The 27,558-nt window shown below is 50.0% G+C and overlaps 2 protein-coding genes and 1 pseudogene across 2 annotated transcripts; 2 read left to right on the plus strand and 1 right to left on the minus strand.

Moving 5' to 3' along the window:
* The first annotated feature begins 11,064 nt into the window (after nt 1-11,064).
* Gsc2 (goosecoid homeobox 2) lies at nt 11,065-12,455 on the plus strand. The gene is made up of 3 exons (XM_075956068.1): nt 11,065-11,326; nt 11,447-11,700; nt 12,354-12,455. Exons 1-3 carry the CDS (start codon nt 11,077-11,079, stop codon nt 12,453-12,455), a joined length of 606 nt encoding a protein of 201 aa, XP_075812183.1. The 5' UTR covers nt 11,065-11,076.
* A 2,812-nt stretch (nt 12,456-15,267) lies between these two features.
* On the minus strand, nt 15,268-15,937 carry LOC142839782 (large ribosomal subunit protein eL15-like; annotated as a pseudogene).
* Nucleotides 15,938-16,255: 318 nt separating this feature from the next.
* Nucleotides 16,256-27,211, plus strand: Ess2 (ess-2 spliceosome associated protein). Its single transcript, XM_075969870.1, has 10 exons — nt 16,256-16,416; nt 17,342-17,510; nt 17,596-17,691; nt 19,509-19,678; nt 19,785-19,902; nt 20,192-20,325; nt 21,068-21,170; nt 22,309-22,418; nt 24,878-24,993; nt 25,484-27,211. Exons 1-10 carry the CDS (start codon nt 16,282-16,284, stop codon nt 25,761-25,763), a joined length of 1,431 nt encoding a protein of 476 aa, XP_075825985.1. The 5' UTR covers nt 16,256-16,281; the 3' UTR covers nt 25,764-27,211.
* Nucleotides 27,212-27,558: the final 347 nt, after the last annotated feature.

Genomic DNA, 27,558 nt, shown 5'->3' on the forward strand with positions numbered 1-27,558 from the left:
GAGCAGCCAAAGCAGATTAACCTGGGTGTTAATCCCCTCTAATGGTTTCAGAATCCTTGGTGCGAGGCGCTAAGCCGGCCTTTCTCCGCGGCCTGCTGAAGCCCTTCCCGAAGCTTCGCCTGCAGCGGCGCCGATGCTATCTCGGCCCCGCCTGGCAGCGAACCCCCGCTAATCCCCGGTGCTCGCTTTCTTCCCCTGCCTGCCTGAGATGGGGCCGATTGGCGTTTGATTACCGCGCTATCGAGGACCCTTTGTGCAATCGGCCTCAAATCCCCTAATTCCGTGATAAAGGAGGCATTAGCAGGCGTTTGCTGTAGAAAAGGCACTGGCATGAAAGAATGCAATCAGGGGAATCCTGATGGCCTGGCCCAAGCCTGCTAGCAAGTGAGGACAGCAAGGAGAGGGGGAGGCCTCTGTCCTCTAGGACAGGGGAGGGGCGGCCCAGCAGAGGGCATCGTGCGTCCTGGCTTCTTCTGACTCTCCAATCCATCTTCCCCAGCTCTAAACACTTGGGCTGCAAGACAGTCCACCCTCCCTCCAGCCTCACAGTCGCACTTTCAAGACCTTTGGCTTTGGCTCTATCTGCCCTGCCTGCTCAACCTCAGGCTCCTGGTTCTGTCGGTCCTCGGATCCTCTCATCTGGCCTTCTCGTTGGGCAGGGACACCGCTGGAAACAGTATGCTGTCTTCAGACTGGGGAAGGGTGACAGACAGGAGCTGTTAGAATGGCCCCCACTAGAGGAGTACTGGGGAGAGGGGTGGCATACTGATATTTGAAAACAGAGGCCTCTGTCAAGGCCACCAGAGCCCCAAGATTTGGCTTCACGGAGCCAGGATAGGCATGAGGCCAGCACACTGGAGGAGCTGGCCATGGCTTGGGCAGCTGAGAGTGGAGAAGAAGCAGTTGATGGAGAGGAGTAGAGTGCTGGGACACTGAGGGAGGGGATTCGAAGCAAGGGAGCCTCAGGATGTGATCTGTGTGGGAGAATCATGGAGCCTCCCGTGCAGAGTAGGGTTAGGACAACAAAGTGACTGGAAGTGAGTTAGGAAGCTATGCCTGGGCTGCCGTATTTTTCCACACCTCTATTTCAATACTTGAGAGGTGGAGGCAGGAGAATCCAGAAGGTATCAAACTACACAGTGAGTTCAAGATCAACTCGGACTATAGAAGACTCTGTATCAATAACAAAATAAAACTAAACAAACAAGAAAACAAAAAAAGTCATTCTTCAAAGCAAAGAGTAGATGGCAGAGGCTCGTCAAATAGCACTGGCAGGTCAGCACCCGGGAGGACTGGGCAGGATGGGAAGTGGGTAGGGAATGAGTGTTGAGCATGGTCTCAGGGCTGAGGCTCCAGGGATAGACAAGATTTCTCAAGTCATGCAGATGGACTGGAGGGCTCTTCACCAGAACTTGGCATGTTATTTCCTGAGGTGTGTAAAAGAAAAAGGGTCATGCCAAGGAGGACACGTGACTGATGTGTACGGTGGCTCTGTCCAGAGCAGTCTTATCCGTCCTCTGACTGCTGGGGGCAGCTGCTGACCTTGGCTATTATCTGGGTAGTAGAGCCACCCAAACCCTGAACAGAACTCTGCTATGACCCTTTAGACCCCAAAGGCTGGCCCTGACTTCAAGGTGGGTCAGAGATGAGGTCCTAGGACCTCTATCTGGAAACTGGTTCTGAGCCTGCCATCTGCTTAGTCTTCTCTCTCCTCTGTCCTCAGCTAGCCCTGCCTCCAGGGTGACCAACCAACTCAGTGTTCTTAGATCAAGGAAACCTCCTGAGAGAACAGGACACTGAACACTAAAAGTGGCCGAATCGAGGGGAAGCGAGGTGACTAGTACACCTGTGTTTGCTTGTCCCTCAAAGAGGTGTGTCAAAGTACTACCTGAGACTGATGGGATTGCAAACACGGCCTTTGTCGCCGCAATTAAAATTAATTAGAGCTGGGCGATGATAGTGCAAGCCTTTAATCCCAGCACTCAGGAGAGTTGAAGACCAGTCTGCTCTACAGAGTGAGTTCCAGGACAGTTATATAGAGAAATCTTGTCTCGGGAAGAAAAAAAAAAGATTAATTAGATGAGGTCCTGCTGGACATGCTAAATGCTCTACCACTGAGCCGTACCCATTGGTGTTCTTTTTCCACTTTCAATTCTCCCCCCACCCCACACACCCCTTGTCCTTTACTTTTTTGTTTGCTTCTTTGAAACAGAGTGGCCTACTGTAATCAGGCTTGCCTCAAGCTCCCAGTGATCATCCTGCCTCAGTCTCCTGAGTTCTGGAATTGCAAGTTTGAGTCACCATGTCAGGCATCTAATTTTCTTCGACACGTTTAGTTTGTTTTTGAGACAGGGTCTGATGTAATCCAAGCTAATCTCAAACTGGCTATGAAAATAAGAATAACCTTGAACTCCTGATCCTTCCAGCCTCTATTTCCCACGTTGTTATTAGAGAGTGCAAGTGTTTGCTACCATGTCTAGCACACAACTGATTGTGTGTGTGTGTGTGTGTGTGTGTTTAGTTTTTTCTTCCCTTTTTTGAGGCATGTTCTCATATAGCTGACACTGGCCTTGAATTCCAGATCCTCCTGGTTCTACCTTCCAAGTACGGAGATAACAGGCGTGTACCGTAATACTCAGCTTGCCCATCTTGCATGGCATATTTTGTGTCAGGGTAATCATGCAATAACATATTACAACTCTTCCTTTACATTGCTTTTCATGTTTGCCCATCTGTTCAGCATCTCCTTCACCAGAGAAGAACCGAGTTTGACCAATATTATTTATTTTCAGTACAAGGTGTTTCTTGGAGTGTAGGGCTGAAAATGGCAGGTCATCTTAGTTTTGTTTATCGAGAAGAACTTTTATTCCACTTTTGCTGTTAATGGGCTCCTGAGTGTGTGTCGTTTCCCCACGGTGAGCACATTAAAGCTGTTAGTCCACTGGGGATGGCTTCCACCGTTCCTATTTTTTGTTTTGAGACAGGATCTCGTGTATCTCAAGATGACCACAGAGATTCTGTGGTAGGATGACCTTGAGTCCTCCCTGGTCCTCTTCCTCACATCTCCCATGTGCTGGGGTCACAGGCCTGTACCGTCATCTTCAGTGCCTCATCCTGTTCGGCGCCTCCATTGTGCTCAGCACCTGCCCTCCATCATTCTGGTGAAAAGTTAGCTAATACTGCTATCTTTTTGCAGTATGCAGCGATCCATTCTTCTTTGACTTCCTTGTACTTGCTGGAGTGTTTTTTTTTTAAATCTTGTTTTTACCTTGATTGAGGTATGGTGATACTGGCAAATCTGCAAGCCTATCCGAGACACAGCAAATGTGAAAGAGTTTAGCCCATTATATCGAACGTATTGTTTCTACCTTGTAGTGGGTGAAATAATACCCCACAAGAATGTCTCTATCCAAATGGCCAGAACTTGTGAATATGTTGTCCTGCTTGACTCCGAGGACTCAGAGAGAGGGGATGTTCCTGAAGTGTTCCACTGGGTCGTCCATAGTCACAGTGACTCTAACAAGAGGAGGAGTGAGAAGTCAAAGTGAGGCAGACATGAGAAAGACTTATCCCAGTCCTGGACTTGCTAAGATGGGAGGAGTACACATGGGTAGGTAGGCCATGGTAGGCCGTGGGTAATTTCTAGAATCTTGAAAAGTTCAAGACAGCCAGGCGTGTTGGCACACATCTGTAATCCCAGCTCTAGGACTGAGGCAGGAAGACGGGTTTGAGTTCAAGGTCAACCCAAAGGTAGAAAGGTCAAAAACAAAAAATAAAAGAGCAAAAACCTGTGTTGTTTTAAAGAAACTTCAGAACAAAATACAGCTAGAGGACACCTTGATTTCAATTTAAAAAAGACCTGCAAAGTCATAACTGCATGTCTATGGTGATCTGATACACACAAAAGCCACAGACACCAGCATGTGTCTCAACACCCCCTCTCTGTTTCTTTGGGATTCCGGTGATTTAAGAAAAGTAAATTACATCATTTTTCCCTTTCCTTTTTCTCCCTCCAACCCTTCCCATGTATCCCCCTTGCCCTCTCTCAAATTTGTGGTTACATACACACTCACACAGACACACATATTCCTAAATAGATAAATACAACCTGCTAAGTCTGTATAACGTTACTTCTATGTGTATGATCTCAGGACTAAGAGTAAGTCTCAGGACACTTCGTAACCAATTTGGGGTATCTTACCTGAGGAAAACTGTTTCTTGTCCAGGTTTTTCTTCATGACACATGTCTTCTTATTAATTATGAATGCTTGGCTTAGCTTAAGCACACTTCTGGCTGTCTCTTTTAACTTAACCTATTTCTCTTCTCTACCTTTTGCCTCGGGGCTTTTTACTTTTCTCTCTTTCTGCATATCTTACTTTCTCTGCTTCTGGTGTCTGGCTGGCTGATGACTGCCTGGATTCTGCCCCGGGTGTGTCCCGCACTCTCTCTTCCTCCTTCTCTAGTTCCTCTTTTGTTTCTCCCTCCCCCCCCCCAACCCAAGCCTAGATTTCTCCTCCTATTTATTCTCTCTGCCTGCCAGCCCGCCTATCCTTTCTCTGCCTAGCAATTGGACATTCAGCCTTTATTAGACCAAGCAAGGTGAAACAAATGCAATACATCTTTATATAATTAAAAGCACAGTCTTGCCTCATTATATAAATGTAGTAATATGAGCGGCGGCGGGGTTGCGTCCCCAACACCCCAGCCGCCTGCCCGGCTAGCTTTACCCGAAATAATTACACAGATACTGTATTCATTTAAACACCGCTTGGCTCATTTCTACCTAGCCTCTTCTAGGCTAACTCTCGTACCTGGACTAGCCCATTTCTTATCAACTGTATAGCACCGGTCTTACCGGGAAGATTCTAGCCTAAGTCCATCCTGGGTCGGAGCTTCATCGCGTGTGTCTGCCCGGGAGCGGGGCATGGCGTCTCTCTCTGAAGCGTCTGCTCCCCAGTGGAGAGCTGTCGAGTCTGCCCTCACTTCCTCTTCCTCCCGGCATTCTGTTCTGTTTACTCCTCCCACCTATCTCCTAACTAAGCAGTTTCTTTTTATTTAACCAATGACCTTCCTCCATCATATAAATGCAGCATAAACAAATGTAACACATCTTTGCCCAGTCATTACCTATAGTGGTTTTACTTGAGGCCCCATGACGCTTCCACCTTCTGTATTACCTTGTCTATCTATTGATACCATCCTTGTTACAGGTCTTGTTCAGGCAGCCATGTTGATGACATTTTGGAGGTATAGCTTCTCAGACATTTCTAAGAGACAAAATCTCACAGTAAACTTGCCGTTCCTATGGCCCTTTCGATCTTTCCACTCCCTCTTCTGCTATGATCCTGAGCCTTAGGCGTGAGAGTCGTGTTGTAGGGTGTATCACTTGTTCTTCACATTTTTGATTGGTTGTGGTTTTCTGTAATGTTTCTGTATTTTGCAAGGAAACGTTTATTTTATGGGGGATAAGACTTCTACTTATCTATGAGTATAAGGATAAATATTTAGGATGTAGTTAGGAGTTATGTTGGTTTAGAAAATGATGGTGGTAGATTCTCCTCCAAGATCCAGGACTTCACTAGCCCTTTGTAGTTGGCTAGGTTTCCAGTATCTACCAGACATGGTATCCCTCTTTTTGAGCAGGTCCAACTGAAGGGCTGTTGGTTACTTCCAAGGCATGTGTGCCACTGTTGCACCCTTAAGGATATCATGCCATGCTGATTGTTGATTCTGTTGATAGACGTCATAGCGGGGTGAGACTATTGGTCACTGTCCTCCCTTGGAAGCTTGCACGGCACCTTCTGCTGTCATGAAAGCCAGTCTTGGGGAGGAGGCTTTCAGATCAGTACCAGCTTGGACCTCTGGGTCCTGTGTCCAAAAAACATGGTGTCTTCAGCAATAGGGACTCACCTTTAACTTCCCTGGACAACAATGATCAATCCTCAAAAGAACATTTCTTATGCTTTGGAGTTTCATTAGACTGTCTGTGGCTCTGGGGTGTGGGGAGGGAGCATTGTCAGTCCAGATAGGAAATTTTTACTTAAAATACATAGGCATACACAGATTTATATGTATTATATGTACTGTTAGGTAGATAGGTAACATGTTTTCTTATGACTTTTTCAAACATCCTTACTATTGTTCTATTCTCCTCCCTCATTCTTCTGTACTAATCTCTCTCTCATTCTCTAACTAAATACCCCTGCTGGTTGTCCCACTTCTCACTCCAAATCTCTTGCACCCTTGGTGTCCCCCTCTCTACCGCACCCCTGCCATGGTCTCTTTTTCATTTCCTGGCTTCTGCAGTTGCCCCAGGTTATATACTCACATCTGAAGATTTGGAGCTAGGAACATCAGGCGCAATGTTTGGGTTACCTCACTCAATACAATTTTTTGCTAGCTCCTTCCTGCAAATTTCATAATTTCAGTTTTCTTTATAGCTAAATAGCATTCCATGGTGTATATGTACCACATTCTCATTATCCATCTGTCCATTGAAAGATGTTTAGGTTGTTTCCATTTCCTAGCTATTGTGAATAGAGCAGCAATGAACATGACTGAGCAAGTGTCTCTGGAGTAGGATGCTAAGTCCTTTGGGCATACACCCAAAGTGGTACGGCTGGGTCACATGCAGATTTATTTGTAGCAGTAGAGAGGAGTATGTAACCCAAACCCTTCAACCCAAGCAGGCAATCACCCTCACTCTGCCTCTACAGCAGTCCCTGCTTTTATGGGACACCATTAAAGGAAGCTCCAAACATACCTGAGCCTTGAGCACAATCTCACTCATGTGTCCTGCTGCTGTTTACGGGACATCTGATTTGTACTGTTGCTTTGCTTTTCAATAATCTGCGTGCATTTTTATTTCAGTTATTTTATTTTATTTTTTAAATGTTTATTTATTTATTATGTATACAATATTCTGTCTGTGTGTATGCCTGCAGGCCAGAAGAGGGCACCATACCCCATTACAGATGGTTGTGAGCCACCATATGGTTGCTGGGAATTGAACTCAGTACCTTTGGAAGAGCAGGTAATGCTCTTAACCTCTGAACCATCTCTCCAACCCCTATTTCAGTTACTTTAATTAGACGCCCAGAACCTGGAAATGCCTGGCCCAGATATTGACCACAAATAACAAGAAGAGGGCTGGGAATAGAGTTCAGTGATGGAGTACCTGCCTAGCGTACTTAAGACTCTAGGTTCACTCTCCAGTGCTGAAGACAACAGAGAGATAATACTAGCATGAGAGTAAGCATCTGGGCTGGAGAGATGGATCAGCAGTTAAGAGTACTTATCACTCTTTTAAAGTACCCAGGTTCTATTCCCAGCACCCACATGGCACCTCACAAGTGTCTGTATCTCCAATTTCAGGAGGTCCAATGTTCTCTTCTGACCTCAAACATGCACACATGTGCTACAGGGGCTCTAGCTTCTTATTGGCTAGATGTTACAACTTAATTTAACCCATTTCTATTAATCTGTGTATCACCATGTGGCAGTGGCTTACTGGCAAAGTTTTGGCTATCTCTAGCTGCGCCTCCATAGCTTCTCCTTCCCTTCACCTTATTCCTCCCAGCATTCAGTTTAGTGTTCCCTGCCTAGCTAAGTTCTACCCTATCAGGCCAAGCCAGTTTCTTTATTAACCAATGGTATTCACAGCATACAGAGGGGAATCCCACATCAACTTGTCCATTACTATGATAAAACATCATGATCAAAGTAACTTACAAAAGAAGGGGTTTGTTGTTGGGTCCCCCACTTGGTCTGTTTTGCACTCTTGTGGTTGGCTGTCCCAAAAACAAGAGCAAAAACAAGAACAAAACAATCTGTTGTTTTCATCAATGTTTCTAAAGATGCTTACCCCTACGGTGTTGAGCTTATTGCTTTTGCTGGCTCAGCCTCGCCTGCTGAGGGCTATATATACTGTGTGAGAAAGTGGAATAAAGGCTTGTCTGCAGAACCTGAAGTTGTGCTGTGTGTTAATCCTGAAGTCCCTCGCTCAGAAGAACTACAGTTGCCGTACTGGTGTGGCAGTTTGTGTGCTTACATTTCTAGAGGGATAAGAGTTCATCCCTGGCACAGTGAGGAAGCTTGGCAGAGAGCAGGCATGATGACTGGAGCAACAAGCTGAGAACTCACATTGCAAACCACAAGCATGAAGCAGAAAGAGTGAACTGAGAACAGCGTGACTGTTTTATTTTATGTGCATTGGCATGAAGATGTCAGGTCTCAAGGAACTGGAGTAATAGACAGTTATAGGCTACCATGTGGGTGCTGGGAATTGAACCCAGGTCCTCTGGAAGAGCAGCCAGTGCTCTCAACTGCTGAGCTATCTCTACAGCATGTTTTTTTTAAACCCTAAAGCCCAACCCCAGTGGCATACTTCCTCCAGTAGGCCTTACCTCCTAAACCCACCCAAACAGCATCACCACCTGGGGCTGATCAAGTATTAAAACACCTGAGCCTATGGAGCCATTCTCATTCAAACCACCACAGTGATGCAGCTGTCTTCGAGTCACTTCTGTTCCTCACCAAGCTAGACTTCAGCAGTATTCTTACTTTGGCTACCATTGGTTCTCCGCTTGGGGTGGGTAGGCATTTGTTCACTCTATCTCAGGAATAGTATCACATGACACTATGACATGATAAAAGTGCCATTGCCCCAATCAGCTGCAAGCAAGTTCAGAAGACACAACTGAGCCACATACCGAGTGGCTGCCACCTGCACAAGGCTCACTGACACCTCAAGGTGGTTCTTAATGGCAGCACTGAGGGTGGGAGAAGTCCCCAAGGACATGGCTTCCATGGAGTGCTCTGTCATCTTCTACATGAGGAGAAATACAAGGGAAGAGGGCAAGGCCACGGACAGTGAAGGAGGGAGATACATCAGACATCACAAAGGGCTTCCTGCCCCCGGCCTCGCTGTCCCATTCTGAGCAGAACTCCAGTTTGAGTAGGATTAGTAGGCCACCTGGTGTCCCTGGGCATTGTAGTGGGTGTAGGCACAGGTGTTCTAAATGGTTCTACATGAAGTTCTGCTAGACAAGGTTTCTACATCCAAAGGAACACGTGGGAGATTTGGAGCTATGGCAGCCATTCTATAACCATGAGGCAGGCTGAAAGGTCACACACAGAGTTAGTGATGCTATCCCTGAGCCTCTCAGATGAACATACTCTGAGATTCTTGTGACAGAAATGAGCCAGCAAGGGCCACCGCTTCAAGTCCATAGCATCCTCACTGGTACTAGAACCTAAAGGAGGGCTCGGAAAGGTGAGGAAGGGTGAGTGGGTAAGCAGGCTACAACGACAGCTAATGTTCCTGGGGCCCCACCCCTGTCTCCAGGGGAGTTCTGACACCTAGCAACTGCCTAAACCCTAGGAACAATACCTTTTTTGGAGACAGTGTCTCACCATGTACCTCAAAAATCTGTCTGCCTCTGCCTCTCAAATGCTGGAGTTAAAAGTACCATTGTACTATGCCTTTGGCTTTTTGAGGGAGATTTTTTTTTTTTAGACAGATCTCAGGGGCTGGAGAGATGGTTCAGTGGTTAAGAGCACTGGCTGCTCTTCCAAAAGTCCTGCTTTCAATTCCCAGCAACCATATGATGGCTCACAACCATCTGTAATGAGATCTGGTGCCCTCTTCTGGCCTGCAAGCATACATACAGAACACTGTATATGTAATAAATAAATCTTTTTTTTTTTTTTAAGGCAGGTGGGCTGGAGAGATAGCTCAGTGGTTAAGAGCACTGGCTGCTCTTCCAGAGGTCCTGAGTTCAATTCCCAGCAACCACATGGTGGCTCACAGCCATCTATAATGAGATCTGGTGCCGTCTTCTGGCCTGCACACATGGAAGAAATTCTGTATACATAATAAATAAATAAATCTTGAAAGAAAAAAAAAGACCAATGTGCATAAAATAAAAATATTTTTTTAAAAAAAGGCACGTCTCACCAGACTGGTCTTCCGCTCTTGCCTCAGTCCCTGAAGCCCTGAGATCCTGCAGATGACAGAACTGCCTCACAACTCTCAACATTTGTCCCCTTAAGAACTACTCTTGACAGTTGTTGGTCAGTATCATGACACTGGACAACCCAAGGAAGGAGCCTTTGGAATGTCACACAGCCAGGAAGAGAGTAGTACCAGTGAACACGGTCTATTGCCCTGTTCTGTAAGATCAAAAGCAAAGAGTCTTAAGCTAAGGGCCTGATGTCCAAAGCTTCGTAATTGACAATGGCGTAAACTGAGTCAGGCACTGGTCTCTGGTGGGAAGAATGGTGGGCAGAGGTTACATTGTAAGGCAGAGCAGAACTGGCCTGGGCCAAGAATAGAGGAGGAGCATGTGAAACAGCTCTCAGGCACTGTGGCGTGTGGGGGATATTGATGTTTGAGGGGATCGCGGCAAGGGTGTCGGGGAGGTAACAAGAAGACGGGCTTTAGACGGGGTTAGAAAATCCATCTAGATCCTAGAAAGAACGTACAGAATTAGTGACTCTCCCAGCATTTGGGAGACAAGGAGTAGATGAATCTCTGTGAGTTCGAGGCCAGCCTCGACTTCCTACTCTGGAGACGGTATTTTGCTACAGGAAAATCAGACCGGGGCTCCAAAGTGAGCAATAGCTGTGGTGTGGGATGACCTGACTGCAAAGGGCGCTGGACTCACTCGAAGTAGGGGAGGAAATTTGGATCCCAGGAATCTGCTCCACTTTCATGGGTGGCAACAGAACCAGGAAAGTCACGGGTAGAGCAGAGGCGGGGACCCTGTGCGCTCAGAGGTCTCCAGGGTCCTGGTATCCTTCCCAGCAAGCAACTGAGCCATAGGAGACAATGTGGGCTCCTGACCACTTCCTTTCCCTCCAGCTCTGGACATAGGAAAGCACAGGGCTCCCTCCTGGCGTCGTGGCTCCCTGCACCCAGACGGAGTGGCTCTCCCTCCTCCGTGCCCGGGGATTAGCTCTCTGAGAACTGGCGACGGGATTAGCACACGCGAAAGCGGCGCCCGGCCCGGGGATTACCGCACCTCCCACCCCCGACGTATATATTCGGACGCTCGCGCCAGCGGCCCGCGGGCATGGCGACTACAGGCAGCGCGACGAGCCGCAGGGATCCTGGACGACCCTGCCCTTTCTCCATCGAGCACATCCTCTCCAGCCTGCCGGAACGCAGGCCCGTGGCACAGCCACAGCAACCCGTCGGTGACCGGAACCCCGCTGAGCCCGACGAGCCCGAGGCTCCTGCCGCCGCAGCGCCCTGCACCTGCTGCTGTTGCTGCGGCCCGCGAGCATCACCCCGCGGAGTCCCGGAGGCGGCGTCCACACCCGGTGAGTGCGAGCGGCGGGGCGAGGCGAGCTCCGGGATATCGCAGGGCGGCCGGTGGGGCGAGCTCGGCTCCCACCCTAACCCTATGTCTGACCGCGCCCTCGCCCCGCCCCGCCCCGCAGGAGTGCGGCTAGCGTGGCCCCTGAGACTGGCACCGGCGGCGCCCTTGCCCCTGACGGCGCCGAGCGCAGGCTCGCCGGCTCTGACCGGCACGAGCGGCCAGGGCCCGCAGCGGCGCACAAGGCGTCACCGAACCATTTTCAGCGAGGAGCAGCTGCAGGCGCTCGAGGCGCTCTTTGTACAGAATCAGTATCCCGACGTGGGCACACGCGAGCGCTTGGCGGTCCGCATCCGCTTGCGGGAGGAGCGCGTGGAGGTGGGTGTCTGCCCCGCAGCCCGGAGGCCAACTCTGGCACCACACTTCTGTTTCAAAGACCGACCAGGCTGGGGGTCATCTCATAGCTCTCCACGCTGGAGGGAAACCCCCGGGATCAGTGGATGGGAGCACAGGACCAGTTCCTGTATCATGTTTTGGGGGTGCGGCCGAAATTGGAAGGCGTTAAGAGTCTTTTTCTCTGACTTCGTCTGTCTTCCCCGTTTTCCCTATTGAAGAGAGACGCGTTCATTCATACCCCGATGTGGGAAAGTTAAGAAATGTGCAAAACTAGCCAGGCACGGTGGCACACGTCTGTAATCTCAACATTCGGGGAGGTGGAGACAGGAGGATCACGCGTTCATCAGAGTCATCCTTGACACACAGCGAGTTAGACAACAGCCTAGATTACTTAGGACTTTGAGAGAGGGAGATAGGGAGATCCTGGTTGCTACTGGGCCAAGGCTGGGAGACTAGGAAATCTCCCTGTAGGAGGTCTTGGTTCTTTTCTTTGTGTGGCTAAGGGAAGTGATGCAGGTCCATTCACCTGCACCTCTGTGGTGTCGCCTACCACCCGGCGCGCCTATCAGCCCTTCCGAAGTTCTTTGGGTGTTGGTCCATGGAGCCTGAGCTGTCCTGGTCCCCTTCCTCCTCAGGTCTGGTTCAAGAACCGCCGGGCCAAGTGGCGACATCAAAAGCGTGCTTCATCATCAAGGCTCCTGCCTGGAACCAAGAAACCTCCCAAGGAGAGCTGTTGATGGTGTCTGGAGTTTCTCCTGGCTTTGGCAGTGACTTGGAGGACGACAAAGTAGGAGGGAGACAGAGCTACTTGCACAGAAACTAAGAGAGGACAGTATCCTCTTCCATGGTTCTCTTTCAGTGTCCGCCTGGCCAGTGCTGGGAGAGAGGGGGTCCAAGACCTCTTCGCCTATGACGGGAGGGCACATGGGGCAGGAACCAGAGAGCTCCTGCAGGTAAAGTGCAGACAGAGCAGGTCAACTTCCTCGGACATCACTACCACCTAGAGAGGCACTAACTCCATCCAGGACCCCAAATCCTCTCCAGGGGAGCCTCCCTCGCTGTCTCCAGAATTGGCCCAGTATCTAGTCTTCCACTTTCTGGGCTTATTCTGTCCTCTAAGGTCCTACACTGGACCTGTGTCAGGCCCTGTGGAATAAGGAGGCTGCGGTTGGTATGTTCCGGATCCCCACACCCACTCCTTCATCTCAGCCTTGTGCTGTTACCAAGAAATAAACAAGATCTACAAATACCACCAAACAGTCCAGGACCCCAAGTCCTCGTTTCAGGCTTCATTTCCACACCTAATGAGGAGCTGGGTCCCCTCCACATTTCCAGAGAACTAGGGGATCAGCATGTCTTGGAGAGCACAGCTCAACAAATCCTCAGTTCTAGTACCATGTTTCCCCTACAGAATTGGTTACAGAATTGAAACCAGTGGATGGTAGCAAGGCCTCCTGGGATTTGCTATGCCCTCTGGGCACTACCAACCTGCTTCCCAGATGGGAGATCTTTAGCCACTTGCCCCCAGGAGGTTTCCTACAGTGGCATGTGCCTATTGGGTGGGCAAGAGGAAATTAAATTCAGGGAACATCCCATCCCCACTTCCTTCGGGAATGTTTGTCCTCCTATAATCCTGGTCACACAGAAGTGTACAGGATACTACAGCATGAAAGTGCAGCTTCCATCGCCTGCTGACCTGTGCAGTGGGCTGGAGGCAGCTAACGCCCCCTATATCTGTCCTGATCTCCTTGCTCTGTCCCCTTACAGGTTCTGAAGTGTGTGGTGGTGTCTGCAAGAGATGTGGTCCATCCATGGAAGCTAAACTGTAGAGCCAATGGCAGAAAATCTTGGCACTGTGTAAAGATGGTTGGTTTAGCCAGGCAGTGGTGGCACACACCTTTAATCCCAGCACTGGGGAGGCAGAGGCAGGGAATCTCTGTGAGTTCGAGGCCATCCTGGTCTACAGAACAAGTTCTAGGCTCTAAAGCTACAGAGAAACTGTGTCTCGAAGAACAAAACAAAAAAAAAAAATGGCTGGTCTGGAGAACACCAAGCAGGCACGTATTCCCAGCCAGAGCTGTCCCTAACACTGCTAGAGACCTCCAGGATGGGGACTCCTTCCCTAGTCCCTAGGATGCACACTTGAGGCTGCTGCCAGACTCTTCTTCCCGAACTTTGGCCTTGCCTTAGAAGATGGCGCTGTCTAGCTTCAGACACAGTAGTCTAGGAGGTCAGCTCACCTGCAGGCTTGGGCATTCACATTGTGCTGGGTTCCAGGCCCCTGTCCTTCTTGGTTATCCAGAACCAGAGTTTGCCTGCCCTCCTCTCGCTGTTACCATCCCCTGCAGAGGCTCCTCCCTCCCCTCAGCTGATGCCTGGCTTTAGCAAGTGTCCAGAGACTCCATTTCAAAGCCTCTCCCATCTCCATTCTCTTCTTTAAAAAACAATCGTGTGTGTGTGTGTGTGTGTGTGTGTGTGTGTGTGTGTGTTGCCTGAATGCATGCATGTGCACGATATATTTGTTCCTGCTGGTGGAGATCAGAAGAGGGCATTGGAACCCCTAGAAGTGCAGTTGTGAGCCACGGGGTAGATACTAGGAACTGAACCCCAATCCTCTGGAAGTGATTTTAAAGGATGAGCTATCTCCACACCCCTCTCCATTCTCTTCTTACAGTATCTCTGTCCCTCACGTAGTCACACCAAGCCCATCCAATGTCGCCTCTAAATATGTCAATAAAGCCTAGGAACTAGCGTCTCTGCAGCTTTAGCTGCGCAAACCTGATGAAAACTGCCGTCACCTTGCACCATGACCATTACAACTTTCTCTAGTTATGTTCACCTGAACCCACTCTGGCCTCCCTTTCAAAATGAAAATAATGTTTCTTGCCAAGACCCCGAAGATACTGTGCAGCTCGGCTCTGCCCCTCTGCTGTCATATCCTTCGCTGCACTGTGTGAAAAACGCCCTACTTTGGGATTTGCCTTGCTCCATCCTAGCCTGGGCCCCTGCAACATGCCTCTCCAGTGCCACTTGACTGAAGCCTGTCCATTCGTCTTGGACTATGACCACCATCTATGACCACATACTGCCTGGGGAAAATGTCGTTTGATATGCCCTGTGTAGAAATCAGGATTCTCTGAGTACAGAATTCTTGCAAGTCACAGACGTGATTTTACACATTTTCAGGATGACTTAATGTGTGTTTATTATTGTGGTCAACTCTATGGGGGCAGGGACATAGCCACAAAGTCCCCAGTGACTCCCAATGAAGGAAGAGATCATTGGAAAAGCAAAATTATACCAAATCATTCTGGGCTAGAACTTGTGTGGCAAAATTCACGATGTCCCTTAGGATGGAAGTCCCGTGAATCCTGTCAGTGAGTACACGCCTCTTTTGGGAAGCCCACTCGGCAGGCAGGGAACTAATAAATCTAACCAGAGATTTAAGTGCCCTCTCATTCTTTCCTTTCATTTACCTTTTGTTAGATAATCTGGGAAGAATTGTCTTAGTGTTCTTTTTCTGAATTTTGAAGTCATATATGATTTTTTGACGGTCCTAAATTGTTTATTGGGTATGAATTGTACAAACATTACGTATATTAGCGGTAACGGTGGAGCTGTAGAGTGTTGCGCCTTCTCCAGGCTGCACGGCGAGAGCCACCAATAGTGTGGTGGAACTTGTGGCTCTTTCCAAGGCCACGGCTCTTGCGGCCTGCAGACGTCAGCCCACGCATCTCTCTGTGCTTGTGGACCGGTTTGGTGATCCATTGGGTGTCAGGGTTTCTTCTGATAGCTTTATGAAATGGATCGATGAGGATAACCTCAAAAAATTTGTATGTGGAATCTTCGCCAACCCAGTAAGAATTCAGGACTCTCAGAGCCCCACAGTGGCGTCCAGCTCTCTCCTCAGCAACAGACTGAAGGCTTCGGGCAAACTTTAGCTGGTTCACACCATGATGGACGGACAGGCTTGCCGTAGGTCGCACCCTTGGGCATTGGGCGTTTGCGGCCACCACGGCGGACGCGAATCCTGTATATGACGTAACTTTGCTTGGCCTTGTAGCCCACCCTCCGCGCTTTGTCGGGCGGGGTGGGGCGGGGAGCCCGGTGCCGCGGGGACAGCAGGCGGTACTGCCAGCAGCGGACCCTCAGCAGGACACGCAGCACGTCCGACACAGCTCCTGGATGTACTTGTACGCGCACATCTTGGCTCACCTGATGGCCGCCGTCAGAGGAAAGCCATATATGATTTTTGAAGTATTTAAAAATTCCTTTGAAACATATGCAGTGGGTTTCTTTTGTTTGTTGTTTTTGTTTTTTGAGAAAAATTGAAACTTCTAACAGAAGGAAAGTGGCATCAAATATTCACCCCACAGCGCTCCCTAGTGACCATAGTCTAGACAGGCACAAGCAACGCAGACGGGAATCAAAGACTACAAGTCTCTTAAGATCCGGCGCTCCCAGTGACATCATTTGGAGCGCCAGCTTTGTTATAAAAATACTGCTTCTCTATTGGCTGGCTGTTGGTGTTGCCTACGCCGCCCGAGCGGTTCTGGGATAGCGATGGGGACGCCCGGGACCTCGGCGGGCTCTCTGTTTCTGCCCTCCGCGTCCGCGCCCCCTAGGAAGCGCGCTGCTGGGGAGGCCGGGGTTGCGAGAAGCAAGCAGCGGGTTCTGGATGAAGAAGAGTACATCGAGGTACCAGCTCAGTGCGAGCGCTGGCTACTTTCGGGCCCCTCCCCCGATTCGCGTTCCTCCCCAGTCCTTTTTCTGGTCCTGGAACTCTCAGCCTCCTGAGGAAGCAGAACAACTGCCTTTGGGTTTGGAAAATCTTGAGACCCAAGGAAACAGTGCAGGAGCGGGTGTCCAGTTTTCAACGAAAAGTTGGAGTTGTCTGTTGAGGGTCAAGGAAATTAAGTTTCCTGTTAAAGTATGGGTAGAATTTTGACACGTTCTTAGGGTGATGGCGAAAAGGACTTTCTGGAAGGCAGCGACGTTAAACGTAAAGGCTGGGGGGTCCTGGAAATAGACCGCGGTACTGGCCGTGTTATTGAGTGAGGGTCTCGGTTGCTCGTCGAGTTAGGGGTCCCACTACAAACATGCTGGAGGGCAAGCTGACATAGGTCTAGTTTTAGACTGGTTAAATTTAGGACGCTTCTGGCATATGCCAGCATGTGTCCTTGCCACGCAGCTGGGTATACAGATTTGCAGCTCCACAGCAAGGTCTGGCTGGAGGCGATACCTTGTGAATTTCATCCGGTAGTGGCGGTAGTGGTAATTGGCTTTCAAGAGAAAGGTTTGGATTGAAATAAAAATTCATGGGTGGAATGAGGATGGCAACATCCACATTAGTTCGGCTGGTGTTGTAGATGGCGCCAGCAAAGGAGAACGAGAAAGACCAGTTAGTGAAGGATTTTTATGGGCATCAAGAGGTTGCTCAGTAATGTTAGGTAATCAGAGCCATATGAGATGGACCACCTTGCTAGAAAATGCTTCTAAACCATCTTGCAAACCGCAGTTATCCAGATAGGCAGAAGTGAAAAGCCCTTAGGGCCTAACATGGTTATTGGTGTCAAGGCTCCCAGATGCCAGCTCTGGCCTTTGTTCTGATTGCTTATGATAGGGACTCCAGACAGTCATCCAGAGAGATTTCTTCCCTGATGTGGAGAAGCTGCAGGCACAGAAGGAATACTTGGAGGCTGAGGAAAATGGAGATTTGGAGCGTATGCGCCAGATTGCCATCAAGTTTGGCTCTGCTCTGGGCAAGATATCTCGGGAACCTCCACCACCCTGTAAGAGGATGCCACTCTACAAGGGCACAGAGGGAAGTCTCTTGTCACTATAGACTTGCTCTAATTTCTAACTTGCTTCCCTCAGATGTTACTCCAGCCACCTTTGAAACTCCCGAGGTACACGCAGGCTCTGGTGTGGTGGGCAGCAAGCCCCGGTCGCAGGGCCGGGACCTAGATGATGGTGAGTGAGCACACTCTCTTGGTCTCATGGTCGAGAATGCTTGGGAGCTGTATTGAGCTTTCTCAGGACCACATTTCATCCTTGAGGGATCTCCTAACCTAAGTATCAGCTTTTGGGATCAAAGCCTGGTGTGGGAAGCAGAAGTTCTGTCCAGCTCCCCAGTGTGTAGGAGCAGTGTTCTGTGCCTGTCTCTGGAATGAGAGCCCATCACTGTCACCAGCCTGTTGAGTGTGCCAGCCTTTGCCTTGTAGGGTCTGTGGGCTGGGAAAGCTCTTTCGTTACTGATTCCTGAAGATGCCTTAGGCCCCTTCTTCCTTCCACGTCAGTTGCTGCTTGTGTCTCTCCCTTTAGGTCTGTATTTGGGTGTTACCTGTTTGGGCTAAGAGGCAGAAACTTGTGTGGACATTGAGGTTCCTGACGTTTTGTGTGAAGTTGGAACACCCTGGGGCTCTATACCTCATAGCTTGCCTTGGCTTCTCTGATTGGTTGTGCTGAGACCGGAGTCTCACTGTTTGCCACACTGCTGGCTCTGTGTTTCCCTGCAGGAAGTAACATTCTGGAAAGTGTTTCTTGTTTCTCACCCTAACTACTAATTCGAATGCCCTCCCAGAGAGCAGGGTCGTGGTCTTGCTCCCATCAGAGGGCTCCGCATTTAGATTAGCACATGGTGTGCTGCACATCCACAGGCATGTAGAACAGGTGAATGTGCTGTCTTCCACGCATCGGATATACGTGTGGGGTGTATCTTAAAGTCAGGCGGAGCCTTGTATAGATCTCATGTGCATGTTCCACATCCTAAGGGACTTGTCTGGGTTGGTTGATCAGTAATAGGATTTATCACTAGAGGTGGGTAAGATGCTTCTGTATCAGGCTCTAGTCTGCAGCGTGCTGTACTAGGGCAGATGTACAACGTGCTCACTCAAGCATAGCTTCTCCACAACACAGCTTTTTCTGCCATGAACACAGTAATCGCTATCCTTGGAGCTTGATCCTTGATGGAAATACAGTAGTCACTGGTCAATCTGAAGATGCCCTTTTTTTTACACATTTATTTTACCAGTAAACGTTGGAGTTCTGTAATTACAGGTAAGGAAACAGGCTTCGAAAGGCTGTAACTTCTGTAGGTATCAGGAATAGTCAACAGTTGAATGCTCTTGAACTTGTGTTTGGCACTGGCTGGCACACAGATAGTGGTTCAGACTGTCAGAATGGATGAGAAACCTCGGCCTCACATGCTCCCCTGAGATTTTCAGTGCTACCTCTACAGGATAATCACTTGCCTTGGTGGCAGGGATCAAGGTGGTATGGTTGGCTTTTGTGGCCCAGAGTCTGTGTGTCCCTCTCTGGAGCGCTGGATCATATGGCTTCTGCCTTAGGAATGAATTTGATACCCTGATGCATAGTGACCACACTCACCTGTAACACCAGCCAGGAAGGGAAAGGTAGTTAGGACAAGGCAGTCCCGGGAAGGAAAGAAGAACTTTGGGGCTTTGGAGGTCAGTCCTCTGGGGTTAGTACAGTTTGGGCAGAGGAAGGGGCTGCTAAGCTGTCCTCATGAGCTCTTGCTTCAGTGTTCGTCCCTGCCCCTTCACCAGCCACTCAGATCACAGACTTCTTTTGGCATCCAGCAGATGAATGGAGCTGGCCGGCAGCTATGGGTGCCACTTGGGGCTGCCTGAACACTTGGGGTTTGCTGTGTCACCTAGCAGGAGTCAGGGTCCCAGCTCTTCCAGAGTGGCGTGGTCCCCAGACTGGCTATACAGTGGTGATCATGTGAGTGATTCTGTGTTCCCTACCTGTGACCCCTGCCTGAGCAGGAGAGGCTGCAGATGAGGAGGAGAAGGAACCGCTGCCCAGCCTGGATGTCTTCCTGAGCCGCTACACAAGTGAGGACAATGCCTCCTTCCAGGAGATCATGGAGGTGGCCAAGGAAAAAAGCCATGCCCGTCATGCGTGGCTCTACCAAGCTGAGGAGGAGTTTGAGAAGGTAGTCCCAGAGTTTGAAAACATGGGCACCTTCTTTGGGGATGGAGTCCCAAGGCCACAAGGTCTGAATGCCTCCCTGATCCTACTTTTCCTCCATATCACTCTAGCGACAGAAAGATAATCTTGAACTCCCATCGGCAGAGCACCAAGCCATTGAGAGCAGTCAGGCTGGAGTAGAGACCTGGAAGTATAAGGCGAAGAATTCTCTTATGTACTATCCTGAGGGTGAGTGAGTAGGACTGAGGGCCAGGACTTTTAAAGTGTCTGTGTGTGTGTATGTTTACTGCAGCATGGACCAGAGGGAGGTCCTGGGCCATCTTGGGGTTGGGAATATGTGACATCTGTGGAGCATTGCCTTCCACACCGCTTTGTTAGGTTCTGTAGGTGTGGTGTTGGTTGGGGGTGACTTAGCTAAGTATGCTTCTACCCCTCAGGCTGTATGACCTCTAGGGCTGGGGTGGGGCATGGAGCATCCCACCCCTGTGATGCCTGCACTGTGTTCTTCCTTTCATAGGTGTCCCTGATGAAGAGCAGTTGTTCAAGAAACCACGTCAGGTAGTTCATAAGAACACACGCTTCCTCCGGGACCCCTTCAGTCAGGCCCTGAGCAGGTCCCAGCTACAGCAGGCGGCTGCCCTGAATGCCCAGGTGAGTCAGCAGAGCTGCCAGGCAACTGGACAAATGTGATGGGCTAACTATGGATAGGTGTGGCGTCTTTCATTGTAGTTGTCCCCTTTAAGTTAGGATTGTCCTGAGGCCAGACAAGAGCTTAATTGGCAGCAGGGGAAAATGTATAGCTCAATAAATCAATTAAAAAAGGTAAAAAAAAAAAAAAAAAAAGCTCAATTGGCAAAACTACCACAGCCCCTTTGTGATACAACCCATGTCTCCTTTGGCCCCCTTCCGATGAGTCCAGCTCTGTACCAGCTGCCATGATATTAATCTGAGGGAAGAGAAGCTTCTGGAAGCTAATCCAGACCCATACCTATCTACCAGGCAGGGAGGGGAATAGAGCAGTGTGTTCTGGGAAGTGCCAGGGGGAGTCTGATCAAGAGAGTGAGTACTCTCAGAGGGTAGCTCTGGTCATTATGGGGTTGTGGGAAGAGAGGCAGGAATTGGGGAGATTTAGATGCCTCTAAGGAAAAAGCACCAACTCTTTGTAGTATTGCATCCCAAGAGATTCATCCTTGGGTGGAGGAAAAGGGGCACCCCTTGCTTGATGGTTGCTACTACAGTCCCTCAAAGCCCTTGGGAAGATATGAAAATGAGGGCCTTCCTGCTCTTTCCCGAAGAGCCTCAGCTCTACCCCAGAAGTGTTTCCTACATGCACCCCAGCACCTGTCGTCAGTCAGCTGTGGAGACCCCTGACACTGGGTTCTCTCTCTTCCAGCACAAACAGGGCAAGGTTGGCCCTGACGGCAAAGAGCTTATTCCTCAAGAGTCCCCCCGAGTGGGCGGCTTTGGATTTGTTGCCACTCCTTCTCCTGCTCCTGGTAAGACATGGGCTGTGAGCCCAGACTGGACCGGGCGGTGCACAGGCTAGACTCTTCTGGAATGTACCTAAGTTTCCCCAGTGTGCCATGTCTTGTTCTGGTCTTCTCTGTGATGTGAATAGGCAGACGTGTGTGCATGCCTGGTGCTTACAGATCTAAATTTGGAGAGTTTACAAACCTCTACAAAAGGTGGAGAGGTTCTGGACACCAGGCCTACTGTCTCTGCAGGGAGGCAGCTGAGATTGGGTGTGTCCTTGATACACAGGCTGCTCCTCTGCCTCACTGCATGCTGGTCCCCACACCCAGTGCTGTCGGAGGCCGCTCCGGCAGAAATTAGCTGGGGGTTCCCTGGGAGGGGGCGCTGAGGCTACAGAAAAGTTAGATTGAGAAAAATGAAGACAGAAACATAGGCTAGACCAGGAGGACCGATGGTAAATACCAAACAACCCTGAGTTTATTTCTCAGCCAGCGTATATACTAATCACAGTCAGAAGGCAGAACAAAGGGCGATCCGGTCAGCTAACCACCTCCCTGCACTGTCCTTGGGAGGAAGCTCAAACAGGTGCATTATCTTATACAGTGAAGAGGCTTCTAATCTCTAACAAGGAGTGCTTCTGGCTGGCATACACCAACCCAAATCTTAATAGAAAGATGTGCTCTTTCAACTGGGCAAAAAAATACTCTTTTCTATGGGTTAACACAGACATTATTCATAGCCCTCAAGGTTACTGGAAAAGGCAGAGCAGGCAAGCAAGCTTGAACTCAAATGACTTAAGTCAGAAATGACTCCAAATGGAAACTGAGTCACACGTGGGCTCAAGGATGTGAAGACACTATAGGTTTGCACTGGGATTTAGGAAGCCTTGGAAACCCAAAGTGTTTTCTTCTGTTGATGCCTCTGGCCTTATGCTAGGATGGTGTCCAATAGACCCACCTTCCCCAACCTAAGTACAGCTCTCATGCCTTGAGGCTGTGGTGTCTTTGATGTTCCCCTTCAGATGGTGGGATGCTAGGCTCTGGAGTCTTTGATGTTCCCCTTCAGATGGTGGGGTGCTAGGCTCTAGAGTCTCAGGGAAGAAGAGTTTGCCTGTTGGCCTTAAGACAGCACCCCACTAGGTCCTCTGCTCTCTGTCTGCAGGTGTGAATGAGTCCCCACTGATGACTTGGGGAGAAGTTGAGAACACCCCCCTAAGAGTGGAAGGGTCAGAGAGCCCCTATGTGGACAGGACACCAGGCCCGACTTTCAAGGTGGGTTGTGGTGAGAGGACGTGAGGCTGGGACTTGGTGTGGATGCCTTCGTGCTTCTGCTCAAGACCGAGACGGGACTTCTGTGGAAGAGGGGATTGTGGTAGGACTAGCAAACCCTTTGGGAGGGTGGAGGCCAAGGCAAGGTAACAAAGCAGGCCTGGAGGCTAGACTACACAGAGTTAGCCCAGAAACTCCAGCTGCCTTGTAGGCCTGCAGACATAGTGTGTGTTTCCAGAAGGACCATGTGCTGGCCTCTGATTACATAGCATAGTAGGGACACTCAGGATAGTACAGTGTGAGCCTAGCATTGTAGGACTGGATCAGTGGAGGCCAAGACCTAGAGCAAACCAGAAAGACTGAGTCACATAAAGCCTGGTATATATACATCATGTGGCCTCTCTCTGGTGGAACAGGAAGTTAGAGGTAGACAGACAACATGTACAAATCAGGTGACCCCTGATGGAGGGAGTGGGTGGGTGGGAGGCAGGTATGCCCAAGTGGGTGGGTAGGAGGCAGGTATGCCTGAGAACTATGGAGAAAGAAAATACAATGTCTCTGGCTTCGGGGAGTTTGTGGACAAAACAGAGAGCATCAGTGTGGTTTGGAATGTTAAGGAGAAAAGGTCCCTGATACTTGAGAGTATACTTGCTCACTGTGAGGGTGCTATCCCTCAGGGTATTGAGTGGGCAGATCAAGAACGTAAATCTTCTTTTGAAACCCGACAAGATTAGATGTAGTGTTGATAAATATGTAGGTATGCTTTGGTGGCTGGGCCCCAGGTGATCTCAAGCCTCCAGATACCAGCTGTAATCAATTCAGGCTGTGGCAGAGAGAGCTCATGTTAGTCAGCAGTAGAGTCCGGATCCCCAGGAAGAAGCATAGCTTTCATAAGGCCAACGTCAGACATGCACTGCAGTCCTGACACTGCTCTCCTGATCCGAGCCAGGAGGACCTCCCCGACCTCCAGAGCAGTCGGTAGAGTTCACGTACCACACACCTAGACAGATCATGGGCGGAGGTTTTGGAGGTCTTGACTGTGGACTGTATCTGGGATGTGAGATAACCAAGCCAAAGAGGAGAACAAACAAGGTGCTGTTGAATATGAAAGTGTGGACCACGGCTCTGACAGCACGGGAAGTGGCACTAGCCCTGCAGGAAAGAGTTCTGAAACAAACAAACCCTGGGCAGGCTCTGCAGGGCACAGGGCAGAGGCAGCCCACTGTGCCTTGTGTGCCCAAGTGTCAAGCAAGATGGAAAGCTGGGGGCAGACAGAAAATGGAGGCCATGGGAGGGAAAGGTGCTATTTCAGATGGTGTGAGGTTGCAGGGCCTTTGAGGATAAGGTAAACTAGGTTCTGAATATTGGTACCAGCAAAGTAAGTTCCAGAAAAGTGAAAATCTTAAATATAAAACAATAATTTAAAAAACAACTAGAAGGTAATGGTATAGTTTAAACTGTTTTTGTTGGTGGTGTTGGTTGTTTTCACTTGAGTTTTTTTTTGGGGGGGGGGTGTTGCTGGGGATTTAATCCAGGATCTGTTTCCTGTACATACCCTCCACTCCTTTTAGTATCTGAAGTGCTGGGACCAGCTTTCTTGTGGTTTTGTTTTGTTTTTTGTTTGTTTGTTTGTTTCGAGACAGGGTTTCTCCATAGCTTTTGGTTCCTGTCCTGGAACTAGCTCTTGTAGACCAGGCTGACCTCAAACTCACAGAGATCCGCCTGCCTCTGCCTCCCAAGTGCTGGGATTAAAGGCGTGCGCCACCACCGCCCGGCCTTTTTTGTGTGTTTTGAGAGCATGTCTCACTATGTAGCTCAGATTTGCCCGGACCTCGCTGTGTTGATCCAGCTGTCCTTGAACTCACCGAGATCTGCCTCTCAAGTGCTGAGACTGAAGGCGGCATGCGCCACCACTCAGCTCCCACCCGCCTTTTATTTCTTTGTGTATGTGTATAAGCGTGTATGTGCGTGGCATGTGATACAGCACATGTATGGAGGTCAGAGGACAGCCTGTTCGAGTGGTTCTCTCCTTCCATCCTGTGGGGTCTTGGGGGATTCAAACCAGGTCATCGGGCTTTTAACAAACACCTTTACTCACTGAGCCGTCTTGCTTTTCTTTGTGTTTATTTTAAGACTATGTCTGATTGTATAGGCCAGGGTGACCTCACATTCTGTAGTCTTCTGCCAATTGCTGGGATTTCAGGAATGCACCACTACATGTAGCATGATCAGTAAAAACCCAGAGACAGATACAACTGCAGGACCAGGCGGGACAGAAACTTCCGTCTACAACTTCATCCAGCTGGGCGGTGCTTTTGACAGCTATTGGGACAGATGAGTTGCTGGATTATAACAGTCATGGAGGAGAGGCTGGTGCCCATGCAGCTGCCCTGCTGGATAACAGACTGCCTGGCTGGGTAGCAGGGCCATCACAAGTCACTCACATGCCCACTACCTTATAGATCTTGGAACCAGGCCGCAGGGAGCGTCTGGGTCTGAAGATGGCCAATGAAGCAGCTGCCAAAAACCGGGCCAAGAAGCAGGAAGCATTGCGGAGAGTCACAGAGAACTTGGCCAGGTGAGAGGCAGCTGGACCTTTGGGTAGGAAGGGTAGAGATGAGTTTGTGCCCGTCTCACTCAGCCTCTAAGACCATGTGGGTACATGACTTGCAGGACAGAGCCCAGGGTGTATCTACAGGGTTCTTCTGTGAGGGCTGTGGCTGTGTATGGAGCAGACTGTGAGGCACTCTCTGTCTCAGTATCTTCCTTGGCCTTCTTTAGGCTCCTTGCCTGCCTGTGAGCTCCTGTTAGTTCTGTGGAGTCAATGTCATTCACTTTGGAGAGAGTTGGAGACCCCAGCTCCCAAAAGTCCGCGCTCCATCCAGTCCCACAGGCAGAGGTAGCTGTTCCACAGATCTGACCTGACTGCTTTGTGCCCAGTGTTGTTGTCCTCAGCTCAGAGTGACCTTATCTCTTGACAGGGCTCCTCCTGAGGAACTGAGGGAGGCTTTGCCTTGAGCAGCACCTGGCCTCTAACAAGGTTGCTTTTTTCTGTCCCTTCTCTACAGTCTTACTCCCAAAGGCCTGAGCCCAGCCATGTCCCCAGCCCTCCAGCGCCTCGTAAGCAGGACAGCCAGCAAGTATACAGATCGCGCCCTGCGGGCAAGCTATACACCATCCCCAGCACGTTCTACCCACCTCAAGACCCCAGCTGGTGGGCCACAGACCCCGACAAGCACACCAGCCCCTGGGTCTGCTACCCGCACACCCCTCACACAGGACCCAGCCTCCATCACAGACAACCTGCTGCAGCTTCCTGCCCGGCGCAAAGCTTCAGACTTCTTTTAGAGCCAGGCCTGGCCGGACCTGTGGATGCTTTGTGGGACACTTTGTAGAGTGTATACGACAGCTGTCTACTCTTCAGAGGACTCCAGGCCTTGGAGAGCCAGACCACAGGCACCACAAGTGTGTAGTGCTGTGCCGTGGCCAGGTTGGCACATCACACTGACCACTCCCCTTGGGAGTATAGCATTGGTGCTGTCCCCCAAGGCCCTGCTGAAACTGAACCCTCATTAAAGAACACCTGGCACCATCTGGCCGGGCTGCCGATCCATATCCTGGGGCCCACCTGGGTGTCTCAGGACCTCAGGACTAAGAAGCAAGGGGCTCTGGGGGAGGAGATGTGTAGCTGACAGAGCTGCCTTCTATGCTGAGTTCACACCTGAGCTTTCCACTGTGAAGGGTAGCTCAGACCCCAAAAATCATGCCATTGCACTCATGGGTTCTGGGTCCAGCTCAGCAGCTCCCAGCTAGGCCTGACTATTTGGATTGTTGGTTACAGGCTCAGGTAGGTCCTGTTTATCAGGCTAACACCAGGACAAGTCACTTTCCTGTGACTTCAGCTCTTACCTCCTAGCACCTAACTTCTAGCTCAGGTAGGCCTACAATACCTCCCCGCCCTAATCTCTGCTTATCCCAGTGTTCTTGACACTTCCTCCTGGGCTCTGCCAAGACACCAGCCTTACCTCAGTCTGGGCTGTGATATGAAAAGATGAATTTGGGTTCGCTGTAAACCTGTGAATGCCATGTGCACCAGCAGCCTGCTCTTTGCCTGTGGATTAAGGGTAACTAGTCCTCAGGTGACTAGTGGCCTACTGGGCTCATGAGCCTATGCCTTACAAAGGTGAAGAGTCCCTACTGTCTGGGCCTATCAGAGTCTGAAACTATGATCTAATTCCCCATCCAATGGTCTTGAAGCTGATGGTGGTGTCACAGGGCTTGAGCTATTCAGGTAGCCTAAAGCACACCTGACTCTTCTTAGCCCCAGACCCTGCTTTGATTCCATGAGAGCCACCTTTCGAGTCTGCTGGCGTTGGTCCACTCAGGCCTCTGCACTGGTGTTCTCTGGAAACCACCTGGGTTGGGTACTCCTGGTTGGGTACTCCCTGCCTTGGCTCTTGTTCTGCCTGGTGTTTGTCTGTTTGACACAGCTGGAGTTACCCTAAGAGGAAGGAACCTCAACTGAAGAATTACTTCTCATCAGACTGTCCTGAGGGCATGTCTGGGGGTGCATTTTCTTGATTGCTAACTGATGTAGAAGGGCCGGGCCCTGCAGCGGCATACCTGGGTGGTGGCCCTGGGGTGTAAGAGCCTGGGAGTAGGCTAGAGAGAAGCCAAGAAGCAGCGGTCCTCCATGGTCTCTGCTTTGGGTCCTCCTTGGGCTCCTGCTCTGGCTTCCCTCAGTGATGGACCGTGACCTGAAAGTGTGCACTGAAATAAATCAGTTCCTCCCCTAAGTTATTTTTGGTGAAAGTTTTTATCGTGGCATCAGAGACAAACTAGGTCAGGCCTCTGCTAACCAGATGTCCCCCATGAGTTCCTGTGCCCTGGGAGCCTCAGTACTAGAACTGGGATCCCAGGCTAGGGAGTTTGTACTTTTGTCTCTCAGGGAAATTGAGCTTTAATCCAAGGGGTTCCCTGAGTGAGTGGGAAGCAGAGACGGGAGATGGGAGCATGCGTGCTGCCTAGGTGCTGACCCCCTCAAGCATTTGACCAGTGTGAGGGACTCTTCAGGGAAGGATGTAACCAGGAATGGCATCTAGACACTTTGATTGAGGAATGCTGGGGGTTGGGCCATTGCAGG

This window comes from Microtus pennsylvanicus, chromosome 1 (genome assembly GCF_037038515.1).
Source record: "Microtus pennsylvanicus isolate mMicPen1 chromosome 1, mMicPen1.hap1, whole genome shotgun sequence".
NCBI classification, from domain to species: Eukaryota; Metazoa; Chordata; class Mammalia; order Rodentia; family Cricetidae; genus Microtus; species Microtus pennsylvanicus.